Genomic DNA, 15762 nt, shown 5'->3' with positions numbered 1-15762 from the left:
AAAGGTGATGTTTGTCTGGGTGTGCTGTGAGATTATGTGATTTAAATTGCTGTGACATATCAATTAATATACCTTTAAACTAGTGAATTCTAGAGTTCCAATGCTAAATCCTGAGTAATAAAGAGAGGGCTTTACAGAGCAGAGAAGCTTAAGATTGATTGTTCTTGTCACAGATGTTCGGAGTAGATATGTGGATTATGTAATGACCACCCAGCAAAATCAGCCAAAAGTCCCCAGCCAACAAATTGTTCAGGCGCCCAGCCAGTCAGGGTCTGAGCCCCCTGCTGCAAAGCAGAAGACCAGTGGAGAGGGCTGGTTCAGCTGGCTGACATGGAGGAGACCAAAAGAGGCCTTCCTCCCTGACAATTCCAACGAACCTGTAAGGAAACAGTGCCTCATATTCTGAGGAACTCTGTTTTACCCGTCTGTCATGTTGAACTGAATGCAATAACAGAGTGATAACAACTTACAGGGGGTCAGTCACTCCAAACACACTTATTCCATCAACAGTAACAAAGTAATAATGCAATGTCTTGATTATTATTGAAATATTGAAGAGCATATTACTGAAATGACCAATAACTCACAAACCAATATAGTTTGCTATGCTGTCTCAACAGATGTTTATATTTCTACAGTGAGAGACCATATAGCTGTCATGACTTCTGTCAACTCCTCTTCTCTTCTTCCTCAGATGGTCTTTGATGCGTCTCAGGGGGGGTGGGTGAAGGAGAGAGCATCTCAGCAGGAGGTACAGTTCTCACTTTCAGCAGCCATTTAAAGGGAAACAAATACAGTCTTATGTGACCAGTGATTTTTCATGCTTTTGGTGTTTTGTTCATACTTTTCCACAGACCAGACCTCCACCACCTCCTCCAAGGTCAACCCTCCCCCCTCCACCACCACCAAAGGGCTCTAATGCCATGAAAAATGGAGTGAACCCATACTCCATGAAAGCAGGTGATTATACCAGTCTAGCCAGCTCATGTGTAGAATATAATCCATATTGTGGATATGCTTTAGGTTTGAGGTGTGTTACTTTCATGCTGTCATTTCTATGTAGTCATCATCTCTCAGCGATAACGTTAACACTTTCCACCTTTGTGTGACAGGTCCCCCTCGGCGAAAATACGTCAACCTGTTGTACCCAGATAGGACCAACAATGGGCCTGTGACATCACAGCCACAGGTGGTAGAGTCTTTGCCATTTAAAATCCTTACTCAATGGTAGAGGTCAGGCATCTAGCATTGTTATTGTAGTAGGTCTCTTTCAAACAATATGTCACAGTCTCAGATACTTTACACTAGTGCAATACAGGTTATTGGAAAAAAAAGATCTCCAACACTAATGAGTAATAAGCATGAATGATGGAGAAGGAGTGATAGTAAATATTGATGTTTTTTCTCTCCAGTCTCTGAGGCTTGCGGGACCCAGGATGCCAGGAAGAAACTATGGCCCTGGATTACTACCCTTATAAAAGGTATGATGCTGGATAATACAGACCTGTTACTATAGGTTGTTTTATAAATGCGTCAAACTCCGCTACTCTGCTTTTGTTTCTTTAGCTCAAAATATTGAAATTGAAGGTTTATATTTTTTGACAGCATAGTAATGTCAACGACTCTCTTGCTCCCACAGGCCATTTGTCCCAAGGAAAAGACAGACTGGGATTAAAACCACAGCATATAAAAAAATAAATAAAATGAAAAAACATGAATTGCAAATGAAATCAAGCTTGTCTTATTCCTACAGTATATTATGTCAAGTCAGGCCAACATTGCTACTTGTTGAGGGGCTTTTAAAATTCAACTGCATGTGTTACTGACTGCAAGTTTGGTACACATGACAGTCAACATTGTGCTACACACTTCAAAGTTGACCATAACCTTAAAGTGATCTCAGTTGAGGGCAACAGTTGACTTTTAAGGTTTCAGCAAGGCTACAGCTCTGCACAATACCTCCTTAATGTACATTTAATTATCTTTCATGTTCCATTTAATTGGTAAGACAGAGGCCATTTGATGCATTTCACTACCTAGCTTCAATCGAAGAATCAAAATCGCCATAGATTGAAGACCCACCTCTTCAGGCTACATCTTAACTGTCCCTCCAAAAGACATCTTCATCCCCACTATCCTCTGTGCAAGTTTCTCTCCTGAAAATAAATTAAAAAAAATCTTTGTTACTTCTAGCATTGTGACTGCCAATAGCCCCTGTCCTACCATAGGTTACTTTTTCTCATGTTGACTGATGGATAGATGATTCACTCAAGTCGCTTTGGATAAAGGCATCTGCTGAATGCCATTGTTATGTCCCCAAGTAAGGTCTGGGATCAGGGGAGTAACAATAAAGTGGACCGGGGGACAATGAAGCGGAGGCAGACGGGAGAATACAGATAAACCAACTAACCCAAATTAAATACTGACATACTGCGAATAAGCCAACAAAACAACACGCGTAGTCCTACGCTAGCAACGTAGCCTCCACAAGGCTAGGCTAAGCTAAAAACAAGTAGCCTAGTTGCAACAACTCACCAATAGGGAGAACTTGACGACCTGAATTTATCTACCTGTAGCGAACGCGATAACCCCAGGATTCGCTCCGAAAATAAGACAGGTAAAACAATAAACGAGTACCCGAAGGAAAAATGTATACAGTCTAGCTGGATACCCACCTACCCAACCGACTGTTTTGAGTACTTAATGACGGCTAGACCACGGACATCCAGATAACAATACTCACCGCGCTAGCTACCGGAGACAAAATCAACACAACACAAAACTTAACAAAAAACGGATTCATCCAATAAACTTGTCTACCAACCTCCTTTTTGTCCACAGATCCCGGACGAGCCCCCACTTGTTACGTCCCCAAGCAAGGTCTAGGGGATGAGGGGAGTAATAAAGTGGACCGGGGGACAAAGAAGCGGAGGCATACGGGAGAATACAGATAAACCAATAATTTATTGATCATACAAAATAATAGCAAAGTTCAGAGAACTTGCAAACACAAACTGAAAACTACCTTCTTGAAAAGGGGAGAAAGCGAGGACTGATGTAACAAGACATAGCAGTTATAGCAAAATAAGGTTAACACTGTAATTAAACACACTCTCAAGGAGAGTCAGATTTACCGACACCGGTGCACACTACCACCGTAGTAAAAGAGCGCTATAACACAACACATAGGTTGCTGAATGGCCCACTGGCACCATCTGTGAGTTCCTCCCAGCCTTTTATAGTCCACCCTTGACGACCAGGTGAGAACAGGTGTGCGCACCTATGCCATCACCATGGCAATAGGAAGGGAAAGGGCGGTAACCTGGGAAGAGGCACAGGGAACAACAAAAACACACAACACACTACAGCCATAAATGTAAAATGTAATGAACTGTGTCGTCATGCTGCGTGATGCTTGCTCTTGAGCTGAGTGTTCATGGCAGTTTATATGGAGCTCTCTTGACGTCCACAGAAAAAGGCCAAGCTCATAAACACAGCAGTTGTCAGACTGCACAATAGCAATAATGACAGACTTTACTGTTTGATTTGTAGAAATCATCATCATCCTAAACAGTGATTCTACAGTATGTGTAAACCCTTATATTTGAGACAACTCAACAAATGTGAAACTCAATATGCTTTGTTAATCACTAATGTCTTAAAACTGTCCTGATCTGAATAAAACTGATTTATCTTCCTGTAAAAAAAAGAAGAAGAAAGAAAGTAAAACTTTCATATTCATTTAGCTGGTCAGTATCTGCCTCAATGCATCACACAAAGTGTTAATTGTGTTAATTTCAGGAACAATCATGCAAGCAACAAAAGTAACAAAACTTGAGACAGTTGATCTTGGAAAAGGATGTTTATAAAAAGACACGTTCCCATGATACATTGAGAAGGCTGATGAAGTTTCCCAAAACGTACATACATAAGGTACAATACTCGTCTTGACACCACTATGCACAGGAGTCTAACTTATTTACTGCATCAATAAATAATGTCTTCAAAAAGTTTAAAGTTGTTGACAGTCACACAATGAGGTGTTTGGGACAACTAAACACTCACACAACAAAAAGATTGCATCATTGTCTGGTTTTACATGGCTTGACTTTCTAAACAAAAAAACATGACTTAGCTAGTGTTCATATATTTGAATGTAAAATACATTTTAAAACATCAGAAACAACACATGGCTTAAACAATGACAAGTAAAATCATCCATATCACAACTGTTGATTGTTGTTCAATATTTTACGGTTGACTTTGTACATGGAAGAATGAGTAGATAGAATAGGCCTAATGAATGTTGCGTTGGTATTGTACTATGTTCTACGCTTCAGGCAAGAGAGGTGGAGACTGACACGTGAGGTCAATGCGTAGCAACTATGGTACAGAAACAACTACACTTTGTTAATCATGTTTGATTATCATAACAGGGAAACCTCTCCCACCACAACATAACATTTCTTCATGGCAGATGGTGGTTTTAGAAACAGTTATAAGTATATTTGAAGGATGACTGAAATATTTTTATTGTCATTATGTGATTCTCCTTAAACGAATCACACGTTTTTAGGAGGTGGTGCTCTGATTAGTCTTAAAATGTTTTGTTTCTCCATCCTGGTGCATCGTCAAAGCTTTGCCTCCCTCTACTGGTCAGTTTTAAAACTGGAAAATGTAATTGAAATGTACAACTTTGAGCCCTTTGTGTGTGGACCCAACCGTATGACTGAGTTTGTGCAAACTGAATTGAATACATGTCAATGAAGTGTACTTCATTGCATTTAGTTTCAATATCCTTCTAATAATTGCATGTCTAAATCCTCTCCATCAAGAAACTTGAACAGCCCAAACATCTACTCTATGATCGACTCAGCAAGCCTACAAGACAATGTGAATTAAGTCCTGCATGATCCCAATCTCTACAGTTTTGCTGATATATCACTACATCTATGTTACAGCATGTATAATACCAGATGGTCCCTGATGACATGACTCCCATCAACCCGAGCAGTCTCAACACACCACCAATACAACAGTGCCCCTTTATTCAATGATCTAATCAACCGTTACCATTGTAGACGGGGACTAAGAGCTTATCAATCATGATTTGGGTTTTGCTTAATGCATTATAACCCAACTCCACAGGAGGGGCGAGTCGTTCTTCTATAGGGTTTGAATAAGCACATCTTGTGTGTACCTGCCTGTGGTTCTACATACAATATTTGATTATAACAATTTCATCATACAACACATTGAAAAAAAGATTAGAATGAACATGGTCAGAGAGGACAAACCTCAATGACAACTGTATCCAGTATGGGTGAGGAATGGAGGATTGCATCCAAAGTAGAAAAAAAAGAGCACAAATGGTTAACTAGGGGACTCTGTGGGAAATAGGCTTTGTGACATCAGGGGCCGCCATAGTCTATTGGGCCTGGAGAATAGTCCTTCCTTAGAGGAAACCAAAAGCATCATGCTCCTCCCACTGGTGACACTTCATAGGAGAGACAAAGTTGCAATGGAGCCCTTCACCTAAAATGGCCTGTCTGTCCATATTTGGTTGTTCAAAGTCAATCCTTTGTATATTTTTTTTTAATCCCTCATTCCTAATCTTATAAAATAACACATCTACACCCCAGGTCAAAGTCCCCGGGAAGTTATTTGTTCAACTTTCCACTTCAAGTTGATTGATCTATTTTTTTGGTATGGAATGAAAAAAGGGTCACTCTGAAAAAGTCCAAGGAAGTCTACATTGCAACAGCTATGACCTGATTGCGCTGAGCGCATTGTAGTGGGCCCATGGACACACATAGAGGCTCATGGGTAATATGCATCCATCCACAGACTCTTGACTCCAAAAGGTCCTAGTAAAGGCTCCTCTGCAACACAATGACAGCGGGACACAATGTCAACATGACAACAGCAGTCTCTTGGGCCAAAATGGCTGCTCAGTAGTCAGGGGAAAGAGGGAGAATGTGAGTAACCGTTATATCTATATTGCACATCTGTTCATTCAGCATAGGAGTTGATGCCATGCTTCCACAGAGCAGAGGAATAGGTGATCTGTCAGCTGGCAGGCGAAGGTTGTGCATGGGGGCTGGTCAAGAAAGGCCAACAAGAAACATAGGGTTCCCCTCTGCCAGTAGGTACATTACTGCATATGGGAACTGCATATGAAAAAGTTCTCACAAGTCTGATATAGGGTGCGTTCCTGCCGCACAAGAACCCAAGACATGATTCCTGTAATTATATTTTTGTTTTAAAAATGGGGGGGGGGGTGGTTGCACTGGGCCAAACTATGCCTGAGAGGGATCTGGGGGAGGGAGAAGGGACCCTTCCCTTTCAGTCCTACAGACAGGTCCAGGTTCCAGCTCTAGTACCAGTTCAAACCGGTTTGGTCCGGTTGTGTTCAGTTCTTGCCCACTTGTATCTGGCCAGAGAAGGTGGTAAGCAGGAGCATGATGGCGAAGCCCGTTAGTAGGCCCGCGTTCTGGATGGCAAAGGTCAGGAGACCGCCACTGCCCCCCGACTCCTCCTCTCGACTCACCTCGTTCATCTCTGGGAACTGATGGAGGGAAGGAGGGACGGAGGGAGGGAGAGAGAGAGATAGGTCAGTTCATCACCTCCCATATACACACCCATCATAAAACAACATGCAAATGCTCAAAAGGGGAACGCGTTGCATTGTAAATTATTGTATTTGTTACAAACATGGTACACACATCCAACCCCCAACACACATTTCCATCCTTTACCTGTCTGCAATAATGGAGGAGCACACTCACGCATGCACACACACAGGCACACACGGTTGTAAAAAGTTTAATGAATTTGAAAGCAGAACTGGGGAGGACAACGAGAGACTTAATGCAGACCACACCATGGACTCATGGACAGTTCGTGGGGGAACTCCTCACACAGGATGGCCACGGAGGTGCTGATGCCCTGGAAAACGGAGGAGGTGAAGGAGGCCCCGATGGCCAGGCCGTCGATGAAGTTGTGGAGCCCGTCGCTCAGGGTGATCATCCAGGCCAACGTGCCGATGTCAGAGTAGGCTGTGCCCTTCAGCCAATAGCAGCCGCCCTTTCCCCCACCACCCCCGCCCAAGCTTTGGGAGTCCTATTAGGGGGGAGGAGGAGGAGAGGGGTGTGTGAGTGAATGAGAGAGAGAGTGTGTTGGGGGGTGGAGGGGTGTGTGTGTGTGTGTACGTGTAAAATGAGCTTTTACAACAGGCAAGTCGATAACCCTTGTCTAAACATGGAGCTTTCATCATCAAGGTGTGGTTGTACTGATTGTAGTCTAAGTATATTTGTGTGTGATCTACACAGTGAGTCATACTACCTGATGCAGCGTGACAGACACATATGTCTTACGACTTCATTAATTTTCAACTAATCTGAGAAGAAAGAACTTCAAAAATATCTGCTTTCATGATGTGTTATAGTGAATAACGCACTTAAAGCAACAATCTGTAATTCATAAAGCCGTTTTTTTAATTTTATTTTTTTAACACTAATATAACAATGAGCTGTTTATCCTGATCCCCCCCCGCCCCCCGTCCCTCCATGCTTCCCTCAGCCGTTACCCCCCCTCACCTGTGAGGTCTGTGTGGGGGTGAGCATCCTGTCCCCCTCCCCCCCTTCCACCCTGGGCAGGGAGAGCCCCGTCTCTCCGTTCTGTAGCTTCTCTGTCACGCCCTCCTCCATGTTTCCGTTGGCTGCAGAGTAGCGCTCGGCTGGGTAGTGGCTGTGGCCGTGGCCGTGGCCCTGTGACGCACGCACACACACACACACACACACACACACACACACACACACACACACACACACACACACACACACACACACACAATGACTATTGTTTATAGTTTCCTGATTCCTGATTCCTGAGAAACTCAAGAGCCCTAGTTGTAGCACTGTGTGGGGAGGATACACTACAGGCTACCCTGTATAGAGTCAGGAGGCACGCTAACATTTGATTACGTTTCTTGTGTGTGCTGACGTGGCCACGATGCACTCCTGAGACAAGGCCGTGTTCTTCACGATATTGGACATTTCAAAATGATAACGTAGACTTCCTATGTAGCCTCATTTCCAGTCATAGCTTTGGAATAGACCGTTGAGAAAGAGCTGTATGTAAAGTTAGAGCTTCGGTGAAGATGGAATGTTTTGTGCTGTCAGACTGTGTTCCATATGGAGAGCATTGAGTCTATAGGTCAAGTACCTTCTAATTGGATCAAGAGGTCACACTCGGGCCACTAAAATGTTGGAGCATTACGTTGGCTGCATAATCTCTGAAAACCCATTTGGATAAAGGCGTCTGCTAAATGCCATAAATGTAAATGTAAAATCTCTGGCTGTTAAAAACCACATAACAGTGCACTTGGTTAAATATCCACCAGGGGGTGGCATCATCTAAAACACATTCCAACTTCAAATCAATGACACACTTACTGTATAATATTCTTACTACATCGACCACTATTAACTGTTATGCAGCACTGCTTACATAGCAAAGCGAACCCTTTCGATAGGATACTGAAGGGTCCAGTTTTAGTGGTTATGATCGGTTTCATATCCTTGAGTTTCCCTTAACCCACTTAGTGCCGAGGGTGAACAAAGTCGGCGAAACTGTCAACATTCTAGAGTGCCAAGGGTGACTTAATTCACCAAAAATGCATCAATGATGATGCTTCGTTTAATATAGCCAATCAAAGTAATGTTGCTAGGTAAAATACCACATAAAACGCTTACGGCACACTAGGTGGTGAGTGTTCCGGAATTCTTTGGCAGTTAGTAAGTTAAACTACATAGCTGGGTGCCACTGTCATGGGAATTCCATACTAAGCCATTCATGTGCATGTGAAGGAGGTTGCTCTTAGAGGGCTGCATTGGGATTGGGACCCAACGCAAATCTCGCGGGAGCGGGCGGTTTGAACTTTGCTGCGGGCGGGAACGGGCGGCTAAATAAAACACTGCGGGATCGGGATGTAGTCTAGGCTAGCTAACACTATAGCCTAGCTTCGGAAGCTCTGGAAGTGCTGCTCACATTTCACGTAGGGCTTTGACGAAATAGAAGCGCTTTCCCTAACCGCGTTAAAATACATGCAGGCCAGGGAAACGAAACAAACAACCCCATGAATCTCTTTATTAATAGCCTATAAAATTACGTGTTTTCTCCTGTGGGACAGGAGAAGACACAAAATTAATCCATCACTATTATTGTGCGGGCAGAAATTCTCAGTTTTGCGGACACGGGCGGGAGTGGACATACACACTGCGGGAGCGGGCGGGAGTGTAACACGCACCCTGCGGTCGCGGGCGGTAATGGTCAGAAATTCAGTGAGAGCGGGCGGGAGCGGGATGAAGAAAACAGTCCCGCGCAGGGCTCTAAAACACTGCACACATTATCACATTTCTGGACACCCTCCACAACAGACTAATTCCGAATGACCAGGGGCCAGAGAAGCCCAGGTAAATTATAATCTGGGACAATGTTAGTTTCCACCGGGCTGCTTTGGTCCGCAATTGGTTCACAGGTATTGGTTCCCACTATTCACTTTTCACTTTTCATTGCACTAATTTCTGTTCTTTTTGCGCTTTTGTTTTTTGAAGAGTGTTAGAATACACGCTCAGAATACACATACTTTACACATTTGGATACCTGTGTGTGTGTGTGTGTGTGTGTGTGTGTGTGTGTGTGTGTGTGTGTGTGTGTTTACTACATGTATGACACAACTTTATTACAAACTGCTACGCCCTGCACACAGAAAAAGCAAAAGTGTTTTTCATTTATACTATCAGGCCGTAGTTGGTGCTTTGTGTGCTTATTCAAATGATGGTTTGTGTGTACTGTATTCAAGCAAAAACACACATTTTTAAAAGAGTTTGCAAGAATTGTTTGCTTTTGCAAGAGATGTATAATGTTTTGCTGGTTTGGTGTAAGGTTTTGTGGTTAGTGTGTAGAGTTTTGCAAAAATAGCCTATAGTTTCAAAAATAGTGCGTTAGCAATCAGACAAAACTGTAATTCCGAGACTTCTAGGTTGCATTCCGATTCTCTTCCCCATCTGTCATATCACAGCTACAACTGGACTGAGATCTGTGTTCTCTGAGCTCTAAAAAGCTCCATCTACCTCCATTAAGTCTTCCGGTCTTCAAAATAAAATCGCGAGTTAAAACATAAATGGAAAGTGATGGGATCACAATACTTTCTCTCTTATTCATCCAACCAGACGATGGTGCTAGAGCTTTACGTAAAAACTGGATTTAATGCAGACTTCGTGGCAAGGCCGGTGTTGGCAACCTGAAGAACTTCTTACCATACAAACCATATCTGGGTCTTGGCTCTGTTGTTCCTCCTCTTCCGTTACAGGTGTGCTATTCTATAACAGAGAAAGGTCAGTTCAAGATTCAAGATTCAAGATTCTTTATTTGTCACGTGCATAGAAGTATACAGTGAAATGCAAAAGTGACAGTGCCACAGAGTAGTGCAACAATACAATAAGTTTTAAATAGAATAAAATAAAAATAGAAGTACTAAAAAATATACAATATGGACAGTAGGCTATAAACAGTATAAACAATATGAACAGTATAAGCAGTAAGCAATATAAACAGCAGATGGATGATTATGTGTGTGCATATTTCGACAATCATGAAACGGGGGTGGGTAGGCTACGAGACCTGCTCATTGCCATCGCTGACCTCGTGGCACCATGTTTCTTTGTGTTGTGGTCTCGCACTTTCCCTCATTGGTATAATAGCGTGTTAATATAGCGACTGCTGCATTACGCTTTCGTCATTCGATGTGTGTATTAAAAATTTCATTTGTATATTATACAGCTGAATTTTTTGGGGAAAAAATGTATACAAAAATCAATAATAACTGTAGGCTTTTTTATTATGAATTCATCCAGAAATGAAAACGTGTATTGGACGTGTATTCTGCTCCCTTCTCACGATGACGAGGATTACCTCTGAAGGTAATTACATTTTTTTCCACTTTTCTGTTCCGTCTTTCTTTTTTTGCTTTCTGAAGGTAATTGTTGTCAAATGTCTATCATTGTCATGCTTCTGATCATGTGTCCTATAATTTATTTTCCTTGAGTAATAACGCCCCAACAGGCTTATTTACAACTGACTACATGTAAATGTCGGATAAACTTCTGATGACTGGAAGCTATTCTGCTCAAATAGGTTTAAAGTTTAGCAATTTTATTTAATCATTAAAGGTTGGTCATAAGCAATTTCAAAACAAGAGGCTTAAATAATGCTGTCTTGTGAATGTTTTAACTGATATGTTTCATCCTGCAAGAACCATTCCCACATACTTGTGTGCAAGCTCAATTCAATGATAGAATTTATTCTCCCATCCCACATGAGCCCATCAGTACAATCAACAGCCTGTCTGAGGCAGGTTTCCTGACAGATTAATGGCCCAGTGTTTTCTCTCCAGCTATACAGGTGATTGGAGGAAGCAGGACGGTAACACAAGGGGAGAATGTGGACTTATTCTGCCAGCTGATTGAGACTGATGAGGAGCTCACTCAGATAACATGGTATAAATCAACCTTAAGACGACACAAACTAGCCATGAAGAGTGCCAAGTGTCAGGCCATGGTACACTTGACACCATGGTTCCTAACTTTCTAATACTACTCTTGTGTTCTGTGATCTTAGTCTTCAGCTCCCTCTTTATTTTCCCTACATAATAAAACCCACACGGACATTTCAATAAATGGACCACACACTTTGTTTTATGGGTTATCCTTCATTATCCTTGAACCACACTGGAAGGTTCAAGGTGAAAGGAAGGATGACCTGTTAAACAAAGTTTGTGGTCTATTTATTGAAATGCCTGTGTGATGTCCTTGACTACAACAGAGTTGGATTTTTTCATACATGCCAACATACATGGTGTTTTTGACTCCTGATATTCATCATAAATAGCTTTGAGCTGTCATGAATGTGTTAATTCATCCGGAGCTGGCACGTATCCAGTTTAATGAGTGTATTTGAATTGGGGCAGGTGAAATGAACTGTACTTAGCCTTGCACAGAGTTTGTACATATCCAGCATTTGTCTTGTTTCCAATCTGTTTTGTTTCTTTCTCTTCCTAGTCTGACTCTTCCATCCTGGGTGGTATGATTGTCAGCATTGGGGATAAGTATGTGGACATGTCCACCAAGACAAAGATCCAGAAACTGACCAAGATCATCCGAGATAACTAAGTCCCTTGTCCTGTCCTGGCCTGGCCCGACCAGAGACCACTGCTTCCTGGCACCTCTATAGTTGTTCATAATAAAATATTCTGCAACATATACTGTTTTGAATGTCTCTTCTTCTGCGGTTCATGCTTTGGTAGTCTTTTTCCCGTGAGTTTCGGGTATCTTGGCCTGTCAGGGAGCACATTCTTTAGACTGTTCCAAGTTTATGTCACCTCATCTCACCACATACGTCCTGCGTGACGTGAGGCATGGAGGTAAGCAAGCTACTTGGCTGTGGTTCAGATCTATACACTCACCACGCACTTTATTAGGAACACTATACTAATACTGGGTAGGGCCTCCCTTTATTAGGAACACTATACTAATACTGGGTAGGGCCTCCCTTTGCTCTCAAAACAGCCTCATTGATTGGCATTGATTCCACAAGAAGTTGGAAACATTCCTTTGAGATTCTCGTCCATGATGGCATGATTGCATCCCGCAATTCCTAATGATTTTTCAGGTGCACTTTCAAGCTGTGAATCTCCAGTTCTACCACATCCCAAAGGTGTTCTATTGGATTCAGATCCGGTGACTGGGAAGGCCACCGAACAACTCATTGTAATTTTCATGAAACCAGTTTGAGATGACTTTTCCTTTGTGACATGGTGCATTATCATGCTGGAAGTAGCCATTATAAGATGGGTAAATTGTGGCCATGAAGGGATGCACGTGGTCAGCAACAACACTCAAATAGGCTGTGGCATTCAAGCGATGATTGATTGGTATTGTGTGTGTGTGTGTGTGTGTGTGTGTGTGTGTGTGTGTGTCTGCTTTGTAAGAGATGCATAGCCCCGTTATAGCTGCAGTGACAGGCCAGCTTTGGGAGGTTTCTGTCTGTGTGAGCGTATGGGTGTGCTTTAGAAGATGGACAATATGGGGAGGTGTAGTTTGATCTAATGAGCTGTCTCACTCTCTCTACCAGTGGACATACCCACAGTCTGCAGGGCACAGTGCAGTTCTTTTTCTTCTTCTTCTGCAATTACGTTCATCACAGTTAAACATCTACTGCAGACTATACACAAAGTGTTTTTTGTGACAAAGAAGTATGTGCTCCAATCAATCCATCACAGAAAAATAAGAGTTGTAGAAATGATTGGAAACTCAAGACTGCCATGACATACATGTTCTTTACAAGTGTATGTAAACTTCTGACCACAACTGTATATAATAATATTAATATTGTGTCAAGCACATTTTTTACAAATTCTAAAATGAATAACAAATCGATTTTTGGGGATTTGAAATGTACAGTCAGCTCAATCATTGTGATGTCTCAGACGGATTCACCTCACCCCTGAGAACCTCACTCTGTCACAACCACTTCCCCTGCTCTCTTAAACCACTGACATAGCCTCTCTAAGGAGACTTCCTGTTAGCTGCTTGTGACACTAACACTGAAGTATCACTCCACTCAGTCTATCATCCTGTCAATCATGTCCAGTGTCGTCTGGTGTCTTGTGTCCCTGGTCACTCTACTGGACCATGTCTACACAGGTACAGTGAAAGTTCAGTGTACTTCATTTGCGTTTGTGTGTGTGTGTGTGTGTGTGTGTGTGTGTGTGTGTGTGTGTGTGTTTGCGTGTGATGTAATCAAATCAAATAAAGGAGCATAAGCCAGCAAAAAAGCCAATTGCTGCCCCCAAAGAGCATTGATTAACCTTGCACTATAAAACACAGTGCTGAGTTGTTACAGCAAGTGTCATGGGCAGGCTTTTCTTACTCAGTTTGTCTACTTTATACTGGCATTCCACAGATGTTCATTTACCAACATTTATGTCTCTCACAGAGTCAACTGTCCCAAAAGCTACATCTATGAAGATAAATAAATCAAAATCTGTGGGAGAGGAGGTTATTTTGCAGTACAATGGATCCATGACGACTGCAACTCAAGTTAACTGGAAAAGGGACACAGTCATAATTTTTGCTCATAATTTCTTAACCAATAAGACTATTTCAAACAACACCCTAGGCAAGTTTAGTGTTGACCCTGCTATGTCTACAAAGCTGAGGATCTTTTCTGTTGAGACAGTCGACACAGGGATCTACATCCTTTCCATAACAGATCGACAGAGTGGTCAAAGGACAATAGAATGGAATTTGACCATCACAGACAAGCCAACAGAAAGTAGGTTCATTGTTTTGGATACAATGAGATCATAGCAGTATCAATATCAGGTGAAAGAGTAATGTTGAGCGATGTGCTGTAATTCTCTGTTAGTATGCACATTTTCATCTTACCTGGCCAAAATCACTGGCTTTAATTATTACTGTTGAGGAATGATCCATAACATTTTTCTCCCAGGTGGCTATTTATTCTAGAATACAAAGATATATGTTGCCTGTGTAAGGTCACCTCACAATGTCTTGTGTCTGATTTTATACAGAACAGCCGGCAAGATTTGTACCTTTCGTAATTCCCTCTGCTATTGGAGGAGTGGTCCTGTGCATATGCGTCTGCAGCTTGGTTTATTGGTGTGGGTGAGTACAGTAGCTCTGGAGTTAGGGAATGCCTCCTTATGACAAAGTAGGGCTCAGTGGGTCTTCTGACTCTTATTGGTTTGTGAATGTAAAAAATTGTCGTTTAAGGAATCGATATCAACCTGTAGATAATTTGGTACGTTTTCTGAACACATGACAGTGAATGGTGAGATTCGTACAAAGTTGAGAGAAATGTTATCTGAAAATATACTTTTAACTATTTGAACTGCTGAAGCACTGTGGTTTCATGTTTTTTAAGGATACAATAGATATGAATAAGATAATATCAAAGAAAAACCTAGATATTTTGTCTCTTTCTGCAGGAAATGAAAAAAGGAACAGGCTCCGAATCACAATGATACAGGAGAGGTCAGTAAGAAACAGCTCTTGATCATTTTGCAAAAACAAGGAACTCTTCTCTTAATCAGCAGTTTCATCTCTCGCCTCTTGTCCTCTCGTCTCTTCTCCTCTCTTCTCTTGTCTTTCCTCTCATCCCTCTTCTTTTTCCACTACAGGAGCGCAACTCCCAGCCTCACGATCACACAGCCCACAGTTTCTGATAGTAGACTACTGCTAGTGAGAGACTTCTGGCTCCTCTTATTAGGACTGACTGAATGTGAGAGACTCTGGCTGGGTTTAGAAAATGTCAACAGTCATATGGTTGGCAGGCTGGTAGGCTAATGTATTGATATTAATTTAATGTATTGTTTGTAGTAGGCTAATGTCATGCAATGTCATTTTGAATGGAATATATTTTAATGTAAGCAGGGCTCCCATGAAAGAGAGACCTTGGTCTCAGTGGGACACCCCTGTTAAAATAAAGGTTTAATAATAATAATAATATGAATATATCACATTCAACTGAGGTCCTATGGGACACTGAAGGCCCATCACTGTATCTTTCTGTGGTTGGAAATGTATTTGTATATGTATACCAGACTAGCTTCACTGTATTCTGTGGTTAATGTACTGTAATGTACTGCGGTTAATGTACTTTTGTTGACTAAACAAA

The 15762-nt window shown here is 42.0% G+C and overlaps 1 protein-coding gene across 1 annotated transcript in view; it reads left to right on the top strand.

The window, feature by feature from the left end:
• atp5po (ATP synthase peripheral stalk subunit OSCP) overlaps positions 1–12303 on the top strand; it is a 39790-nt gene extending 27487 nt beyond the window's left edge. The window contains exon 7 of the mRNA XM_083681512.1: positions 12123–12303. Within this exon, the coding sequence (XP_083537638.1) occupies positions 12123–12233 (111 nt within the window). The 3' untranslated portion in view covers positions 12234–12303. The remainder of the gene's footprint in view (positions 1–12122) is intronic.
• Positions 12304–15762: the final 3459 nt, after the last annotated feature.

This window comes from Argentina silus (genome assembly GCF_951799395.1).
Source record: "Argentina silus genome assembly, chromosome: 12".
Classification (NCBI taxonomy): Eukaryota; Metazoa; Chordata; class Actinopteri; order Argentiniformes; family Argentinidae; genus Argentina; species Argentina silus.
This window is presented reverse-complemented; position numbering and strand designations above follow the sequence as displayed.